The 22214-nt window shown below is 35.9% G+C and overlaps 1 protein-coding gene across 1 annotated transcript; it reads left to right on the plus strand.

Annotated features, from left to right (window-relative positions):
- Positions 1-4446: 4446 nt before the first annotated feature.
- Positions 4447-12264, plus strand: LOC110460836. Its single transcript, XM_021514013.1, has 3 exons — positions 4447-4999; positions 8801-8947; positions 10060-12264. Exons 1-3 carry the CDS (start codon positions 4819-4821, stop codon positions 10644-10646), a joined length of 915 nt encoding a protein of 304 aa, XP_021369688.1. The 5' UTR covers positions 4447-4818; the 3' UTR covers positions 10647-12264.
- The last annotated feature ends 9950 nt before the right edge of the window (positions 12265-22214 follow it).

Raw genomic sequence — 22214 nt, forward strand, 5'->3', positions numbered from 1 at the left:
ATACACATGAACTACATGAAAGGCATTTGCAGTTTAAAATACATGTATATTACACACAAATACAATATTTGTTTTAAAAGTATATTGTTACAACGTATATCATAAAGTAAGTACCAAACTAAAAATCTGAGAAGAAATCCTGTAGAAGCAGCAGCACTACACGAATATTTACATGCAATCCATTCAATAAAACAGAACATGTGTACACAAATGAACGTTCAAAATAATTAGTTCTAGCAGTGGGAATATAAAACTTGTTGGAAACTGATGACCTTGTATTTCTAAAACTGATGTCCTTGACATAGGTAAACATATTACTTAAAACACTTGGAGTATTCCCATGTAAAATGTGTTTTCCTCAAAATAAAGTAATCTTCTATTGGCAGCCACTTTAACTTTTTAAAAAGCAGAATGGAAGGGTTAAAAATGTCTCTTATATTTAACAGATCTCTAGCTGCTCTCTTCTGTGGTTTGGAGATTTTATGAATATATTATTTGTTACATGTACTAGCCTCACTCCAGACTACAGAACAATAGATAAAATGTGGGAAAACTATACTTTGATATACTTTACTGAGAACATCATTAGACATGAAAGGTCGTAACCTTTTCAGAACACCAATCTTTTTCGAAATTTTCTTTGATATGTAATCAATGTGGTCTTTCCAAGACAGACAACAGTCGACAAAACGCAAATGAGTTTTGCACAGTGTACAGTTTCTATAATTAAGTTATCAATAGTAATGTTCAACTCACGACATTTAGATAACCTTTGTGACGATCCAATCAACATGCACTGAGTAACTATTAAAGATACTAGACGCTTTTACTAGATCACACTTATTTATATATCAATCATCAAGCGCAGAATTGTACGTTCAGTATGTGCTGTCCACCAGTAACATTCGGCTGAGGTTGGTCTAGTTTCTATAGCAACAATCGTCATAAACAAAATAATATTAACATATAATTTAAGCTATTTATATATTATACATATGATTTGTCATTACTACAATATGATGCGTGAACAGTGTAACTGTTTATTACTGTAAAAAGAGGGCGCTAATAGGCTTTGCCAGTTGCTCTATTCTTGTATATCTAAGATCTACACTATAAAATACAGGATGCAATACCTGCTTGACCCAAACACCTGCTCTTGCGGAACCCCGAACAGAAGCGTAGCTAGCCCTTGTTCGAAATTGATTCATTCAAGATTAGGTCCATGGCAGTACATTGGTAGGGTGTGGCAGTACATTGGTAGGGTGTGGCAATACATTGGTAGGGTGTGGCAGTACATTGGTACGGTGTGGCAGTACGTTGGTAGGGTGTGGCAGTACATTGATAGGGTGTGGCAGTACATTGGAAGGGTGTGGCAGTACATTGGTAGGGGGTGGCAGTACATTGGTAGGGTGTGGCAGTACATTGGAAGGGTGTGGCAGTACATTGGTAGGGGGTGGCAGTACATTGGTAGGGTGTGGCAGTACATTGGTACGGTGTGGCAGTACGTTGGTAGGGTGTGGCAGTACATTGATAGGGTGTGGCAGTACATTGGAAGGGTGTGGCAGTACATTGGTAGGGTGTGGCAGTACATTGGTAGGTTGGGGCAGTACATTGGTAGGGTGTGGCAGTACATTGATAGGGTGTGGCAGTACATTGGAAGGGTGTGGCAGTACATTGGTAGGGGGTGGCAGTACATTGGTAGGTTGTGGCAGTACATTTTTAGGGTGTGGCAGTACATTGGTAGGGTGTGGCAATACATAGGTAGGGTAAAGCAGTACATTGGTAGGGTGTGGCAGTACATTGGAAGGGTGTGGCAGTACATTGGTAGGGTGTGGCAGTGCATTGGTAGGGTGTGGCGGTACTTGGTAGGGTGTGGCAGTACTTGGTAGGGTGTGGCAGTACATTGGTAGGGGGTGGCAGTACATTGGTAGGGTGTGGCAATACATAGGTAGGGTGAGGCAGTACATTGGTAGGGTGTGGCAGTACATTGATAGGGTGTGGCAGTACATTGGAAGGGTGTGGCAGTACATTGGTAGGGTGTGGCAGTACATTGGTAGGTTGTGGCAGTACATTGGTACGGTGTGGCAGTACATTGGTAAGTTGTGGACAGTACATTGGTACGGTGTGGCAGTACATTGGTAGGGTGTGGCAGTGCACTGGTAGGGTGTGGCAGTACTTGGTAGGGTGTGGCAGTACTTGGGAGGGGGTGGTAGTGCATTGGTACGGTGTGGCAGTACATTGGTAGGGGGTGGCAATACATTGGTAGGGTGTGGCAGTACATTGGTAGGTTGTGGCAGTACATTGGTACGGTGTGGCAGTACATTGGTACGGTGTGGCAGTACTTTGGTAGGTTGTGGTAGTGCATTGGTACGGTGTGGCAGTACATTGGTACGGTGTGGCAGTACATTGGTAGAGTGAGGCAGTACTTGGTAGGGTGTGGTAGTGCATTGGTTGGTTGTACAATCAAGCAGAGTTTTTTAGTTTTTGTTTTCATGTTTTTCTGCTTGAGAATTCGGTATATTAACTTGTATACCAGCGTATTGGCAGCTACGCGCCTGCCGAAATCCAAGTGTTCATCATCTGAAATTGTAGTTTCTGTGACAAATCACTGTCTTCTATCCCCCCAAATAAGACTGAATCCAGCAAAGAGTGTCATAAGTTTCTGGATGATTTGTATATAAATGTGTTCGTCCGGCCGTCTTGACAAGATGCCTATCGAAACATCAGTAGATATATATGACAACTTTGATATCAGACGGTAGTTATTGAACTCCTCCTTATCCAATCCAGTCTTATTCTTCAAAGTGTGCAAGTCTGTCATTAGCCTTCTTGAAACACAGTAGACATTTTGATTTGATTGAGGATACCTTTCTGTTAAGGAGCGGCATACTTCCCATAACATTTATTGTAAGCAAGTGAAAATCGCGTAACGCTTCGTACGTTCTTGATGCCTGTCGAGTTATTGGGTAACCATCAAAGAATGTGTTATCGGAAAAATGGGGACTTTCCCTCAGCCTAATTTTATCCAAACTTAGTGATATCTGTAGCTCCCTTAATGACAACTCCGTGCATAGGCTTATAAGATTGAAAAGGACATAAAGGGCCTGTAATATAATCAAAATGGCCCTGTCATGGTGTGAAATTTGAGCCCAATTATATAGCTGAATACTATACGGTAAAAAAAAATCACGTTCTATTCTTTTTTCGAGGAATATAACCTCCTGCACTGAACGAATAGTACCAAAAATGTAATGTTATTATCCTTGTATAATTGCATAAGAACAGAAAATATAGCTTCGTTTTATTCAATAACCTCTCTGCTTTAAGGAGATCCCGTCATTCCTTGTACAAGGGCGCTTTGTATTGTGTTACTGTACTTGTCTTTAGCGGGCGTATTTGTTAACAAGAGCCTGTTAACCAGTGTTATGTGTTTAAATAAGAATTTCTTCACTGTCAGTGGACTGCATGAAGACTCAATGCCCACAATAAATTTAGGGAGGGAACTGACACGATACATCGTAAAGCTGATCTTCCTTTTAGTACGTTATGGTCGGTTCCTCGTGGTTTGTTCCCCTTCGTTCCACTGAGACATGGTTTCACAACTGTTGTACCAACAGTACGACCAATCAGACCACCCCGAGATGATCATCTAGAGTATGGCCACGTGTAACAGCAAAGTGTGAGCATTAAGTGGCTAAACCCACGAGTATCATCCTCAGAAGTAAGACAAGATTAAAAATAAAATTAATATGGAAACTCAAGCCGACTGCATTAGTGACCCTTAGCGATGATCTAGGTAAGTAGATCACTTACTGTGCCCTTTTAGAAGCCATTCGATTTAACAAAGGAGGCCGAAATCTAGCCTACGTTCTGAATTATATATCAATAACACTTCGGAATATTTTAAATACTCCAAAGAGCTATTTGTAATGTCAGGGACTAAAACAAACTTTAACACACAGAGATTGCTCGTGTAAACCAATTACATTTTAATCGATGTTAACAACACTTTCTAAAGTAATTAAGAATATCTAATATACTGACGAGGTTTTGGATATAAAGGAAACCACGACTAATGTTAATCAATATGAAATACACATTGTTTACCTTCATAAACAATTTTTATAAACACCCTATTTCTTTACTATCTAGGATAATTATTTTGCCACTGTGGACTCTTCTCTAGCGCGTTGTATTGCCGACATGCCGGTAGCTACTCTATATATTGACAATATTGATTTCTGTTCGACAGCATCACAAATGTATATAACTAAGGGATTGCCATCGTTTTTTATCAAAAATTAAAACCCACTGAGGTTTGAAATACACTCATTATTTATCAGTAGTAGATAGCATATTGAGTTGTCCCGGTATGGCGATAACGCTAGGACACTGTACGTCAGAATCACTATGTACCTAAATGAGACGTCAATCGATCGAATTTTACCTGTTAGCTAAGAAGGCTATTGTCACATAGCTCGCTAAATCCTCTCAGAATGAGACCAAATTCATGAGAAAATATGTGGTATATTTCTTACAGATTGAAGAACAAAGTCATAAAATGTCTATCTCCGCGAATACGTCAGTGACTAAAACATTGCGTGTGTATTTATATTACTGTCATAGCAACGAGCCATTTGTATGCATATGGCAGAATAACTGAGGAAGGTTAAGGACATATGAACTCTTCATTTGTCGCTAGCTAAGAGGTGAGAAAAATCTTGAAAAAGAGCAACAGACAATGCTACAAAACGTGTTTAAATAACATTCGAAAGGATATCGAGTTGACATAGAGACATCGCCGGAAGACCTGTAAACATGGCGAAAACACCTGTCATCGTTGCTTCAGTGGCGATAGCGGTGTTGTTTCTGATGGAGGTAGTTGGACTGGCGACACCACACTGGATGAATATCAAAGGCTTGGAACTACATTTCGGCGTATTCCAAATATGTTTGTCGAAAATATGTTTCAACTTTATCGGTTATATGGGATTTTCAAGTAAGTTATCTTAAACAGTACAATAAAACTATGTATGTCGTTCCGATTTCCTTACATTAATATTTGACATTTGAGTTTTGTCTTGCTATGATGTGGTAAATATCAGACCGAATCTACTTTGTACGTAATAAGTTTGCATTGAAAGCATTCGGCAAAACATTTAGCGTGTACTGTACACATTATGTTTTTCGTCACATTGAGATAAAATTTAACTGTGTACAAGTTATACAATTTATATGAAGAAAGTAAACATCCTTATTCCACCATAATGCGATAACACTAGCATCATCAACAACTATAAATTATAACCATACGCCGCCATCATAAACATCCTTTACTACAAATATACTGTGATAACACCGCCATCATAAACATCCTTTACTACAACCATACTGTAATAGCATCGCCATCATTAACATCCTTTACTACAACCATACTGTGATAACGCCGCCATCATAAACATCCTTTACTACAACCATACTGTGATAACACCGCCATCATTAACATCTTTTACTATAACCATACTGTGATAACACCGCCATCATAAACATCCTTAACTACAACCATACAGTGATAACACCACCATCATTAACATCCTTTACTATAACCATACTGTGAAAGCATCGCCATCATTAACATACTTTACTACAACCATACTGTGAGAACAACGCCATCAAAAACATCCTTAACTACACTCATGCTGTGAAAGCATCGCCATCATTAACATACTTTACTACAACCATATTGTGAGAACAACGCCATCAAAAACATCCTTAACTACACTCATGCTGTGAAAGCATCGCCATCATTAACATCCTTTCCTATAACCATACTGTGATAGCACCGCCATCATTAACATCTTTTACTATAACCATACTTTGATAACACCGCCATCATAAAAATCCTTTACTACAACCATAAACATCCTTAACTACAACCATACAGAGATAACACCACCATCATTAACATCCTTTCCTATAACCATACTGTGATAACCCCGCCATCATTAACATCCTTTGCTATAACCATACTGTGATAACACCACCATCATTAACATCCTTTCCTATAACCATACTGTGATACCACCGCCATCATTAACATCCGATACTACAACCATACTGTGATAGAATCGCCATCATTAACATCCTTGACTATAACCATACTGTGATAACCCCGCCATCATAAACATCCTTAACCACAACCATGCTACGATAACACCACCATTATAAACATCCTTAACTACAACCATGCTACGATAACACCACAATCATAAACATCCTTAACCACAACCATACAGTGATAACACCACCATCATTAACATCCTTTCCTATAACCATACTGTGATAACCCCGCCATCATAAACATCCTTAACTACAACCATGCTACGATAACACCGCCATCATTAACGCCTTTAACTGCAACTATACTGCGATAACACCTCCAGCGTAAGCACAGGCCGGAAATGATCCTTAACACCCCTTGTCCTTTTCCCCAACAATTTTACATAATTTGAAAATTAGCTTACTAGAATAGGATTAGCATGACAACCAACCATCACTGGTTGCGATAAGTCTTTGTGTGGATGTGTTGTTGTAGACGCTATACGTCTATCCGTGATTTTCGCTGTGACATTGGTGCTAGCCGTCTATACAGTTTCAGTAGATATGTAATGCAGACAAAGAAATACAGTAACTTCACAACAAACTATCAATATTGTGCTTGGCAATATAATTTTATTATATTGTTGTAACCTGAATCTATATATAATAATATAATTATATAATCATGTTGTTAAAAACAAAAATATTTTCCCTAAAAATTACGCAAAGTAACAAGCCATTTTGCTACCGTTAACTGATCACATAATAAACTGGTGATTGCTACAGTATGGCTGCTGATCATGACTGGTCATGTGACATTTTGGTGTAAACGACCGTACGGCTGTTAACCGGTCACGTGATAAACTGGTGTTTCTACCGTTAGACTGTGGACAGGTCACATTTTGCTAATGTGTTTTGTTTTGTACTTAAATCAAAATAAATGCCATAACTCCATTTATCCACTAAAACCTGCAATAAGATAATAGTTTTACCTCACTCCCCAACTCCTCGCCTCTAAACCTAGGAATTAGAGATGTAACAGGGTCCTTTCCTTAAATGTTTTTTTTTTCTCTTTTTCCAACAATATCACAATAATACTGATTTAGCTACAAAACTGTTTAATTTTAATATTTGAAATTAGAGATCTTTCATATTCTTCATCTTAAACATCATATTTTCACATTTACCTCCATTATAACAATAAGGGCGTCTCTTTACAAATCGAGACTTCTTAAATTTCCCGATAGTTGTATTGTCCCTGTCTAACCTTTCACAGTTAATGGTTTACCAGATGTATTGTCCCTGTCTAACCTTTCACAGTTAATGGTTTAACCAGATGTATTGTCCCTGTGCTACAGTTTGTTCTAGTTCACTTTTAATAGTTGTCGAAAATAATTACTAGTCAAGTGCACCAGATTTATTTTGATAAGTTAATGTGGAATGTAAACCTTAAGTTGAACTTATCTGAAATATGCTAACCACTTAATTGTCGCTGTTTGATGTAGATGAGAGGATATATTTAACTTTACTCTTTTTTAACATTAGAACAAAATGAATATTCATTTAATTTCTAATTCCGTGTTGTGTTTGCAAACATTTTGCATTAAATCAGCCTTAATTTACTAGCGAGTGCTTTGCGTTGCTTCAGACGTCTTTAATTAGTCATATAACGGCAAAAAGCAAAACAAAATATGGATACATGCAGGATATATCTTTAAACAAAAGGCAAAACAAGATTTTATCGGTAACCTGATCACGTAACATCTCTAGTTGATCGAAAGGCAACTATATTACTTTTTTAATCGGACCATGCATTAAAGATCAACTCATGTATATAGGAAAAATCACAAAGCCTAAGGGTTGTTTGGATGTGGTCTTAATGAGCCTGTGTCTGTACCAGGTACCGATATATAGTTACTACCTGCCTCCGGTTATGTTCATAGGGAATGTCGATCCAAGAGAACTTGCGTAGATTACAAATAATGGGAGCTCCCCGATTTTATATAATTATATTGAGAATTAAATCGTGAGGTTAAGAAACAGACTTTATTGAAGATGTAGAGCAGGTCCCAGCTCGGGAGTGCATCACTAGAGAGAGATATTGATATATTGCTCTTTGGACACTCTTTCTCTTTGCTGTAGTATGCATCCTAGACATTGGGATTTAAAAAAGTTCATGAATACATGAAGGGAACAGGATAAGAAATAAGGAATTCAGCTATTATAACAATATAGTGCTATAATATACAAAAAAACGTGGGGGCGTTATATGATTGACCTCCTTAGCGTAGACATCCATTTGTACGGGAGGCTGATACCAGGGCTCCCAAACACTTACATATCATGAGAATGGAAAATAAAATACTTCTAACTAAAAAAACAGAGTTTTTTGTCAAACATTATTTGTATCGCGTCCAGATGGTTTGGAGGAAGAATTTTGTCCGTGAGTTGAGGTAATTTCGGTTTATAAACAGGAGTTAATTAAGCTGACTTCTCATTTCTTCTCTTCTGATTACTAATGTAATGTATCAACTTGGCCTAAACAAATCACGTGTTTTTAGCTTAAATAATCACTGGACCATTTTATGTGAATATTGTTACATTGTTGTTTTATATAGGTTATATATATGTATATAAATCACGTGACACTGATGCAATATACTGTTGATTATCCTGAGCTTGGCCTGTTTTATCGTTCCAGTACATTACCTAGGATTTGCTGCATGCCAGACCATCGGAAGTATCCTAATGCTTGTAACATCGATTTCAGGCATAGTTGGCGCTACTAACAGCAAAAAACCAGAGAAGTTCATCGTAAAAAATCTTGCGGCATTGTCTTTCACAGCAGGTAATATATAGGTACCATGCCTTTTATGTTTTGTACTGCATTATTGTAAATGCAGCTATAACGCAGAATGGGAACGGTATACGGTTGCGATGTCTGTAATCATAATATTGACTTTTAAGCTAAAGGTGATTGGGACATTAACACCAATTTTGCAGGAGTTTAGACAGCCAAACCTTTTTGGTACTTCAGTACTTCCTACGGTATGTCAAATCCAGCATACGAAATTACAATTAAACCAAATCACTAGGCGGATACGTATTGATCACTTCAAGCGTGGACGACTAACAATTGCCGACCAGGAAATATTTATATTGGAAATATTGAAGTATTCTTATATAGTCTTCAAAATTACGTTTCAGATTTTAACAAGAAATCTGAAAAAGTAACTTTTCTAAAGTTCAATTGAAACATAGATATTAGAAGAAGCGTGCCACGTGTTCCGCTGTAATCAGGCGATAACTTCCGCGACGTAAACGACAGATCACTGTCTGTATCATTCTTGTTTAATTTGTGAACCCAATAGACTGTTTTTTTTTATATCAACCTGAACAACATGAAACTTTTACAATGGTTATGATTGGAGAAATATAATTTGTTTCAATATTGAAAGACCTTTGTTTTCATAACTCACATCAAACTGCAGAATGATTTTTGTGTACTTACATTACTACAGAACAAAACATCATCGTTTATTACAGGTAGCACCAAGTCTTCTCTATTCGATACTTCTCCATTTGATTATTGTTTTATTCTTGTTTCAACACGATTCGGGAACGTGTGTATCGTGATTATGTTTCATTGACTGAATATACAATTAGACACAGTGTTTACTATCTCTATGGAATACCACGCCCACATACAAGCCTTACAAACCAGATAAATAATATATACAGGCAGTAACATACTCTCAAACGAAAGCGTGACCTTACTAAGGGATATGTGTGGGTTTTCGCAAACCTGTTATGCTGTTCATCATTAGACTTCATGGGTTTTGATTGCGAAATGCAAATACATGTATATATTTCGAACTGTCATTTCTTCAGTTACACCGACAAAATGCGAGATCTATTAAAAGATTTAACACTTTCTTACGTATTTGTTCACATTTGCAGCTTTCTTCATCTTGGCGTCGGTGACCTGGTTCGCTTTGTCGTTTTACAATAACATTGATGCCCTGTACAGTTTGTATACGTCTGAACCCGTCACTTTGGGGTATTCCTTCGTCCTGTCCACCGTAAGCGGCATCGGTATGTTAGTGCTAGCCATCGTCTGCTGTGTCATCGCCCAGAACATGTCTCCACCCCCAGTGATCGCCCAAGCCCCTCAACCAGGTGGTCAACCCATGGTCGTTATGGCAACAACCAACCAGCAAATCATGTATCAACATCCGATCGGCCATCAACCAATCACAACTCAACTTCAAGGACAACCCTACGGACACCAGCCAATCGCTGCTCAACCAATAGGCTACGGACAAGGAAATTTCACAATGCAACCAGCTTATCTCGGCAATCAGGTAGTTGGTCCACCACTCGGACAACCTGGATACGGCCCTACGGGTGGTGCTCCACCTGGAAGTCCGCCTGAATACCTGCCCCCTCCGGCATATAGCGGTCAGCCTTCGGCCAGCGGAAACTACGGTCCTCCTGCTCCAAATCCTGCCTTACCTGGAAGTTTGAATGAAAAGCCGCCTTTGTAATAAATGAGCAATCAGTCGTATATGCATAAATAGATATTTTTGGAACAGTCAAATGACTGTTGTTTTTAAATTGGTGCAAGTACCTGTTTTAGCAACAAAAGTTCAGATTTATTCTCTTGGATACAAAACAACTAAAGTGGTACAGACATTTATATGATTGTGCAACCTCAGTTGCTATGTAGTACCACCTGGTCGTACTTACATCTCTTCATTGCTCTGACAATTCTTCTGTTACATCATTCGTGTATCTGTAAGCATCTTAATATAAATGTCAGTCAAACTCTAAATATAGTAATGTATTGATGTTTATCAAACACGAACATGTTTCAAGCAATATGTATCTTTAAAATCTTGCGAACACACATGACTTCCAAAGAAGCGGGTTGATAATATTATGGATAAATTTATGGCCGTCATCGTGATCTCAATTGCTAAATTCTAATTATTTGTGTGGTGTAAAGGCTGATGTTTTTTATGTTAATAAGCATGTATTGTTGTTTCGTGGTCTCTTCCTAGGTTCTTGCCATGATGACGCAATGATACTTTGATTTGATTAAGATGGCGGGCGTCGTTGATGAAGCAGAAGACGCTTACCCTTCTGGAACGTCTGGTCTTATTGTCTTCGTCGTTTGCCAGGTCTTCATGTAAATCTTCATTTAGCTCAAATTTTGCCGTAGTTTTATAGTTTTAACAGTTTAAGAGTTTCACGGTTTTATTGACTCTTCGGTATTGTCTTGGTTATTTTTGTTTTGTTTTCCAAAGTGAATACCGGTTTACATTTATATACGGTGATTAAAGGAATATGGTTACTTAGTCAGAACAATAGACAGAACATGTAAAACATCTTGTTGTCTGGACTGTTACTTAAGTTTAATTTCTCACATGTATAAAACACCATTAGGTGACTTGATAGCAGAGAACCTATATAGACGGATGGAGATCTTTGTAGATATGTTGGTAAGGCAGTTTCACTCTTCGTGATATGCATTTTCTTTTCGTATTATGACACATGATACTAATAAAACAGTGAATTGTGTTCACTATACAAAACACAGGTCGACAGTTCTGAAAGTTTATCACATGTGAGATTGAAAATAAATAGGCACTTCCTGTTATGTATCATTGCAACATAGAATCGACTCCAGCACAGTTTGATGTATGACCGATCAGTATAATTCCAAAACTTATCAATAACATGTTGAATATTATCACGTACAACAAATGTGCCATATCTTTACTGTGGAACTGTTGTTGGAAATTGTTATTTGCCCCAATATTGCATTTGACCTAGTTTCATTTAATAAATATTCGTTTTAATTTTCCGTAAAGGAAACACTTGTAGACAAAATTGAGATCTTTGAATGCCGATGATGTCGCGTAGCAACGGTGCAGCATAGACAATTTCGCGATCTTTGTATGGCAATGATGCTGCGTAGACAACATCGAGGTTTTTGTATGGCAATGATGCTGCGTAGACAACATCGAGGTTTTTGTATGGTAATGATTCTGCGCAGACAACATCAATAGACGTACATGGCACTGATGTGTCTGTTAAATATGATAAATATTTGTTAAATGCTGTGATATATGTATGTTGTATAATAAAATAATAGATGTACCTGACCAAAAGGCTCGCATATATATTTATGCTTCTACACTCATAACAAGAAAAAACTCCAACCACCAAACTAAATGAAATGGCCACCAACATTGTGAAGAATTTGAATTTATTCCAATAGAGCCACTTTAATGACTATAAGCATAAAAACAAAAGAAATGCTTGAAAGAAGTTCAAATATAGTTGCAATCTCACAAAAATAGGAGCAGCTACCACACAATATAAACAAAAAAGGTCAGCTAGCCTAAGTGGGGTTGGCCAAAAACCGCCACAAAGATTCATCTGAGTCAAACATTCAGAATGTCTTCACTACAGTATAATATTTACAGAGTACTGAGAACAAAAGAAATTCTCACTTTGGTTATTTTATAGCTAATTTGATTTTAAACTTACGCAATATGTGTTCCTAGAGTTTTACTTTTGTAGCTCACTCTTATGAGTCAACAATATTTCAACAGTTATCTCCCTTCCATAACAAGTTTTTAGAATCATTAAAAGATATTTTTTCATTGTCATATCATCAAATTATCATAACCGTGTCACAGTTGGTATGTCCTGTTGCTGGCCATACAGATAAACTTGTCAGATGTGTTACAATTCTTTGTCATATAACAGGTCAGTTCGGCTCACGTTTTCTTTGAAGATGTTCAATACCATATCGCAAATGAAAAAAAAACAGGATTAAAAAAGATAGCCTAGATTCAAGAAAACATAAAATTCTCTTCATCTTACATGTTAATTAAGAACAATAAAAAATCCAGTAACAATGAACAAATGACAATGAACATTTGTCTTTAGGGTATATCACATGAACGAAAGTATGAACAGATCACTGCATCGTTGGAATGATGAAAGTTTGCCATATCATACTTAATTCATAAAATAAAAGTGTTAAAGGTTTAGTTTCTTCGTGGTAAAACAGAATATAATGGTTTCCCATTGTATGTCAGATAATCTTCCTTGTAAAGTCAGTGTCCATTGTATGTCAGATTATCTTTCTTGTAAAGTCAGTGTCCATTGTATATCAGATAATCCTCTTGTTAAGTCAGTGTCCATTGTATGTCAGATAATCCCCTTGTTAAGTCAGTGTCCATTGTATGTCAGATAATCTTCCTTGTAAAGTCAGTGTCCATTGGATGTCAGACAATCTTCCTTGTAAAGTCAGTGTCCATTGTATGTGAGATAATCTTCCTTGTAAAGTCAGTGTCCATTGTATGTCAGATTATCTTCCTTGTAAAGTCAGTGCCCATTGTATGTCAGATAATCTTCCTTGTAAAGTCAGTGTCCATTGCTTGTCAGATAATCTTCCCTGTAAAGTCAGTGTCCATTGAATGTCAGATAATCTTCCATGTAAAGTCAGTGTCTATTGTATGTCAGATAATATTCCTTGTAAAGTCAATGTCCACTGTATGTCAGATAATCCTCTTGTTAAGTCAGTGTCCATTTTATTGGAGATAATCTTCCTTGTATAGTCAGTGTCCATTGTATGTGAGATAATATTCCTTGTAAAGTCAGAGTCCATTGTATGTCAGCTAATCTTGCTTGTAAAGTCAGTGTCTATTGTATGTCAGATAACCTTCCTTGTAAAGTCAGAGTCCATTGTATGTCAGATAATATTCCTTGTAAAGTCAGTGCCCATTGTATGTCAGATCATCTTCCTTGTAAAGTGAGTGTCCACTGTATGTGAGATAATATTCCTTGTAAAGTCAATGTCCACTGTATGTCAGAGTATCTTCCTTGTAAAGAGAGTGTCCATTGTATGTGAGATAATATTCCTTGTAAAGTCAATGTCCACTGTATGTCAAATAATCTTCCTTGTAAATTCAGTGTCCATTGTATGTGAGATAATATTCCTTGTAAAGTCATTGTCCGCTGTATATCAGATAATCTTCCTCGTAAAGTCAGTGTCCCTTGTATGTCAGATAATATTCCTTGTAAAGTCATTGTCCGCTGTATATCAGATAATCTTCCTCGTAAAGTCAGTGTCCACTGTATGTCAAATAATCTTCCTTGTATAGTCAGTGTCCATTGCTTGTTAGATAATCTTCCTTGCAAAGTGAGTGTCCATTGCATGTCAGATAATCTTCATTGTAAAGTGAGTGTCCACTGTATGTGAGATAATATTCCTTGTAAAGTCAGTGTCCATTGTATGTCAGATAATCTTTAATGTAAAGTCATTGTCCGCTGTATATCAGATAATCTTCCTTGTAAAGTGAGTGTCCATTGTATGTCAGATAATCTTCCTTGTAAAGTCAGTGTCCATTGTTTGTCATATTATTTTCCTTGTAAAGTCAGTGTCCATTGCTTGTCAGATAATCTTCCTTGTAAAGTCAGAGTCCATTGTATGTCAGATAATCTTCCTTGTAATGTCAGTGTCTTTCTTTCTTTAAATTTCGATATACTTCCCTCATAAGTAAGATTATTTCCCGCTTTCCTCGAAAATCAGATATGTTTTCCACTGTATGTCATATTAATATATATGTATATAACTGTATGTGATACACTGTGTGTCACATTAATATATGTATATAACTGTATGTGATACACTGTGTGTCACATTAATATATGTATATAACTGTTTGTGATACACTGTATGTGATACACTGTATGTTACATTAATATATGTTTATAACTGTATATGATACACTGTATGTCACATTATTTTATATGTATATAACTTATATGATACACTGTATGTTACATTAATATATGTATATAACTGTATATGATACACTGTATGTGATACACTGTATGTCACATTATTACATGTATATAACTTATATGATACACTGTATGTCACATTATTATATATGTATATAACTTATATGATACACTGTATGTCACATTATTATATGTATATAACTGTATATGATACACTGCATGTTACATTAATATATGTATATAACTGTATATGATACACTGTATGTGATACACTGTATGTCACATTAATATATAGGTATATAACTGTATGTGATACACTGTATGGCACATTATTATATGTATATAACTGTATGTGATACACTGTATGTCACATTATTATATGTATATAACTGTATGTGATACACTGTATGTTACATTAATATATGTATATACCTGCATATGATACCTTGTATGTCATATATATACTTTTATCACATAACTGACTCATTTTATTATGACATACCCATGGTATCACACATGTGTAATAAAACCTAAAGGAAAGGTGCTGCGATTGGTCAAAACCGTGGGAATATATTCATACGCCACTAAAGATACTACTTTTGTTTATTATAATACATGATACATTTATTGCTATTTCAAACGAATTTAACACTGCTCATTACTTTAAAAAAGAGACAAATATCTAGAGCTACTCTGCACTGCCCGAAACGACAATGTTATGATCGGAGTAGTTAGATTTTAACTACAAGAGTCAGCTGATAACACGTTATTGTGTTTGAAGATTTTTTCAAATTATGATTGTTATGTGATAAATAAAATCTTACATTTGTGTCCATGTCATACTAAATTTATTTAACTCGTTCAACAATTGTATATGACACTCTCCTAAAGGCTCGTGCCATACCAAATTATTAAACAAGTTAAAGGCTCGTGATATATCAAATTATTGAACGAATAATTTCCTTTGTATGTCAGATATATTTCTCTGAATATCAGAAATATTTCTTTGTAAAGCAGATATATTTCTATGAATATCATATATATTTCTCTGTATGTCAGTTATATTTCTCTGTATATCAGATATATTTCTCTGAATATCAGATATATTACTCTGTATATCAGTTATATTTCTCTGAATATCAGATATATTTCTCTGTATGTCAGTTATATTTCTCTGTATATCAGATATATTTCTCTGAATATCAGATATATTTCTCTGTATGTCCGTTATATTTCTATGCATATCAGATATTTTTTTCTGTATGTCAGTTATATTTCTATGAATATCAAATATATTTTTCTGAATATCAGATATATTTCTCTGTATGTCAGTAATATTTCTCCGTATATCAGATATATTTCTCTGTATGCGAGTAATATTTCTCCGTATATCAGATATACTTCTCTGTTTGTCAGATATATTTCTCTGAATGTCAGATATATTTACCACTTCAGTCACACGTTTTTCCACTGTATGTCAAACGTATTTCCCTCTGTACGTCAGATGTATTTCCCTCTTAATTCAGATATATTTCTCTCGTAAATCAGATGAATTTCTTTCTGTATGTCACAATATATTTATTGTTAGTCCGTAGTCTGTTTATGGCTCATTAAGGGTAAAATAGACAATTAAAGACCAAACAGCACAGGAAAGTAGGAACATGTACAGTTTTGTAGACTTAAGCATACAGAATGTCAAGTTACGTTTCGGTAACGCACTGTACCTTATCTAAAGTGAGGACATTAACAGCAATATTTTTCAACATTAGGGTATATTATAAATGGTGTTCTATTATTTGGAGAACATTGAAAGGATTCGGTGAAATCAAAAAGACATTAAAAAGGAAATTGTTGAGAAACGCTGACGCCATGAATAGATCAGTCAGTTATAATACGTAATTGGGTAAATATCGAAACCTATTGTACGTGTGTGTAGGCGTTGGTGGTAGGTTTTATTGCACAATGTTCACGTTTATGGCAGAGAAACAACAACCTTTATATGTAATCCACTTCAAATAAATTAGATAGTAGATACGAAACGACATCACTATCAGTTCGGCTGGTAAACAATAACTAAACATGTATTAATGTTAATATTTCTTATCGGTAAACAAACAATTTATTTATACATAATAAATTAATCGGACTATATCATGACGTATCACTAAATATTATAATATGCAATATACTTATTTTATAAATACATTGCCTCAACTGGAATGGTGAAGAGATGACTAAACCCCTTGTTGATATAACTGGAATGGTGAAGAGATGACTAAAGCCCTTGTTGGTATAACTTGAATGGTGAAGAGATGACTAAACCCCTTGTTAATATAACTGGAATGGTGAAGAAATGACTAAACCCCTAGTTGATATAAATGGAATGGTGAAGAGATGACTAAAGCCCTTGTTGATATAACTGGAATGGTGAAGAGATGACTGAACCCCTTGTTGATATAACTGGAGTGGTGAAGAGATGACTAAAGCCCTTGTTGGTATAACTTGAATGTTGAAGAGATGACTAAACCCCTTGTTAATATAACTGGAATGGGGAAGAAATGACTAAACCCCTAGTTGATATAAATGGAATGGTGAACAGATCACTAAACCCCTTGTTGATATAACTGGAATGGTGAAAAGATGACTAAACCCCTAGTTGATATAACTGGAGTGGTGAAGAGATGACTAAACCCCTTGTTGATATAACTGGAGTGGTGAAGAGATGACTAAACCCCTAGTTGATATAACTGGAGTGGTGAAGAGATGACTAAAGCCCTTGTTGATATAACTGGAATGGTGAAGAGATGACTAAACCCCTTGTTGATATAACTGGAATGGTGAAGAGATGGCTAAAGCCCTAGTTGATATAACTGGAATGGTGAAGAGATGACTAAACCCCTAGTTGATATAACTGGAATGGTGAAGAGAGGACTAAACCCCTAGTTGATATAACTGGAATGGTGAAGAGATGACTAAACCCCCTTGTTGATATAACTGGAATGGTGAGGAGATGACTAAACCCCTAGTTGATATAACTGGAGTGGTGAAGAGATGACTAAACCCCTTGTTGATATAACGGGAATGGTGAAGAGATGGCTAAAGCCCTAGTTGATATAACTGGAATGGTGAAGAGATGACTCAACCCCTTGTTGATATAACTGGAGTGGTGAAGAGATGACTAAACCCCTAGTTGATATAACTGGAATGGTGAAGAGATGACTAGGCCCTTGTTGATATCTTTGAAATGAGGAAGAGATGACTAGACCCCCTGTTGATATAATTTTTCTTTCTGGTCGGCCAATTACGTTATGAAGTTGGATTTAGAAAGCATTTTTTGTTAACTTCCATCATTGATAACAGCTTCCGTCTTTGAGTATAACTACCATTATATATATAAATTCCGATGACAGCCTACGTTTCCGTATGTGCGATCGCATGTGAAACATCAAAATCAAAATGCTTTATTTCAAGAAGAGTATAGGCAGTACAAGTAAGTATACATTCCTGGATCTGTTACAAATTGTTTGCTTTGGTTCGAGTTATGCTATGATCAAAGTGATGATTTTCGATTCAAGATAAGATAGAATATTTAGAAATATATATCAAAAAACAAGACGTAAGCTACTAAAAGACATGTACATTAAACATCTGAAACACTGAGTGATATTGAGAAGATATCCGTCTTAATCCCGCGTTTGTGTAATAATAATATACAACATTTGATATAGCGCCCCATCTAGCTAACACTATAAAGCGCTTTACAGTACATAGATATACAATTCATACAATTAGCATATACATTAATCAATACAATTTTGAGGAATGCGCAGGAATTGCCTTGTCAGGCGCTAACTACTAATCATATAACACCTGGCTAATATCTCCCTATGTGTGTATTCCTGCGTGTATGCTGGGGAATTTATAGTACCACCTCACTTGAATGCTACGGCACAGATACCGAAACATCCACCCCAGACCAATTTACACTCTACCTGGGTTGTTGGAGTTTTGTGGGCAGGAGAAAAACACTTTCTCTGAATAGCCATGCGTACGAAGACTTCGGGGATCGAACCCTGTCTTTAATGATCTTGATGATTGGTATGATTAACATCCGGTGAAGAAGGCAAAAGAAACATAACAAAAGACTATAGCAGGCACATTTCTTAATACGTTTTCACTTGGCAATATTTGTATAATTTATTTCTGAACAGCAATGGAATAAATACTTATTATTACTGATGACACAGAAATAAACAGTGCCAATCGATCATGATCAATACAAATGTCAATATTCATTTATTGAAAATCGGAGTTGTGATAATGATAACCATTGGTAAGCGACGGTGTTAATAATAAATATCCCCAAAGAGATACTTGCCAGATGTCAAACTTTACATATAAATGACACATTCCCTACTAAGGCTCATTGTTGTTGTTGTTAGACATGCACAAGCCCCAATACCCACAATAACTATGGAATTTATCATCGCAAAATACACATCAGCTACTTCTACAAGACTATTTTAAAGTCGGAAATAAAGTCTTCATTGGTCACTAGTTTCATTTATAGATTTGAGATTATTTTCAGTTGTAAATTGTGTAATACATCGCACAACAACCTTGTCCCACCAATGTAATGGTGCCCTACACTGCATTCTTATATGTGCTGTCTTCGGGAATCATTACTCTTTACAATTACTGCGGGTTTGGTAACGTGACTAAATTGTCTGTCAGTGTCCAGCGGCGGCTATAAAAACTGGAAAGTCGTAATAAACCTTACTTTGTCTGGTCCTAGATGTGTCAGCTGCCTTTCTGAACAGACTTCGTCGAACGTCATTGTGAAAATGCCAATGTCAACAACACGTACATGGATAATTGTAAAACTAGATACTAGATAAACGCTCAAAATCAATCTCCAGACAAACAAACGCTCAAAGTCATCCATCAACAATAGCCGATATATTCACTCAAAGCGAAGGGGATTGTTCTGGGCTAGTGCATGCTGGAAGAGTTGTTGCATATAAAGTCAATTTTGTCTGAAACAAGCGACTAAATTAAACAAAAACAAAACAAACAGCAAACGCAGAAAACAATTCTCATCCTAAGAGTTATATAATCAATGACTTGATATCAGCCTTTTTATCGTTTATCAGAAGATATTAAAATCAACAATAAAATCTTTATTTTTATGTCATGGAAAATGCTTTACAGCTATAGCCGTTACAACAAAGGCGTAGACTTGACTCACGATATGTATTTTTCATATATTCTTACGCCTATGTCATGTAACGACAGATATCAATTGCTAGAATGACTGCACCCTTTTTGTTAATGGTAATCCACATGTTCCAATATTGTGTGCATGCATAGTTTATCTGTGTGAAGAAACATTGTGTTAGAATACCTGCCAGAACAAGGATGGACAATTGACATTTAATTTTTACATATCAACTAATCTACATGACTTGATATAATTTCCTGGTGATATACAAATGTCTTATTTCATACACAAAATAAACATTAGAAAACAAATTTGAAAGAAATTTGGCTGTTTATATTTTATTGATAACATTCATGTGAAAATGTTTGTGTAATTGTTTGAAATGTCCTCACTTTTCTCTATCGTTTTTCCAACATGGACATTATAACAAAGCATGTTATATTAATGACATTTAGCAAATAGTATGCTATGATAAAAGGTTTGAAAAGTTTGTTCAAAAGAATGGCTATGAATTATATTCAAGGTCACATGGGTCAAATATGTAAAGAAAACTTAAAAGGACTTCTTCTGAAAAACCGAAATGCAAAGGATGGTGATATGTGACCGGTAGCATGCTCAGATGAAGAGCTATCAAGATTATTCATGTGAATGACCTTGACACTCTTTCAAGCTCACATCTGGTCATTTGTGTATATATCTTTAAAATTCATCTTCTCAAAAAAGCATAAGGTAAATGGAAGTGATATTTACCAAGTTGCATTCTGGGATGAAGTTTGTTCAACGTAATGTCCTTGTTTGACTTTCAAGGTTACAGGGGTCAAATGCGTTAAAATCTTAAAACAGGTTTTTTTAATGACTTTGAGTCAAGACACTGATATTTTTCCTGTAGCTTTATTTTAGTTTACTTTTAAGGTTACAATTGTGAGATTAATACCAGCTGAGCGATGCAGTCCCAATTGGAAACGCATCAGGATAATATGTATGGCACATTAATGACAGGAAACATTCTTCTTTTTCGGAAATATAGTCTTGATGTTCTTGTACAATTAGTATAGAAACCGAAGTGAGAATAGACCTCGAGTACGAGACTGATCACTGTAATATTCCAAGATCGCGATCGGTAACTTGTCGTAATATGCCAATAGCTAATGGCTGAAGTTAACGAAAATATTGAGTACTACAAATGTAAAAGAATTATGCAATCTAGGAAAGTATTTATATTGTGCTACGAGAAAACGTAGAGAAATCAATGTCTGATATGGAAAACTACTTGTGTACTTTGTAAGCTAACTCTCCATTTCATCAATTTAAATTTGTATAATAATCTCTCGTACATGTACTACATGATGTAATTATTTGATATTCAACCTATGAGTCTGATGGCTCTCGGAAACAAAGAAACTGAACTGAACTGAGCCCAATCAACATATAGTATATACATTTCAACTACATCATACATTCATTCCTAAAGAGATACAGTGTTCTTACAAAAATTCTCCACTCATATAGCGATGATATTCGTTACAAATAAACTTACAAGATAGTCATAACGTTCTACATTGGTAAACCGACAATAATATGTACTATCTAAACTGTAATGCTTTAAAGATTGTAATAGGTAGGGTCATTACATTGCCCCCTTCTTGCTAGAATTTGGTCTCCAAATGGTTGTTAAGTATGGTTTTTAAAATTAATAAAGGGAAATATTTAGATTTCGAATGTATCCACTGTCTACTTCTCCTTGCACAATATTTGTTAAATGGCATCTTATTCTAAAAAAAAAACCTCAATACTTTTGAAAAGTAAAGAAAATGTAATGCTTCATGATAATATAAGTTTCTTCTGTAGTTCCCGGAAGCGCGAAATCCTTGGATTCACTCGCGTATCATACCAAATAATGCTAACACTCGCGTAACATTTTTACACATATCTCATAGCAATCCAGGTGATTTACTAGCGTCTCCCGAAAACACAGCTTCCCGCAAGTTAACACAGCTGGTTGTCATTCGGAAATCCTTGCCCAATGATGTTTGTCTGATAAAGTTCCACTGGCTGTCTGAAGCCCCCT

This window comes from Mizuhopecten yessoensis, unplaced genomic scaffold (assembly GCF_002113885.1).
Source record: "Mizuhopecten yessoensis strain PY_sf001 unplaced genomic scaffold, ASM211388v2 scaffold10485, whole genome shotgun sequence".
In the NCBI taxonomy this organism is placed as follows: domain Eukaryota; kingdom Metazoa; phylum Mollusca; class Bivalvia; order Pectinida; family Pectinidae; genus Mizuhopecten; species Mizuhopecten yessoensis.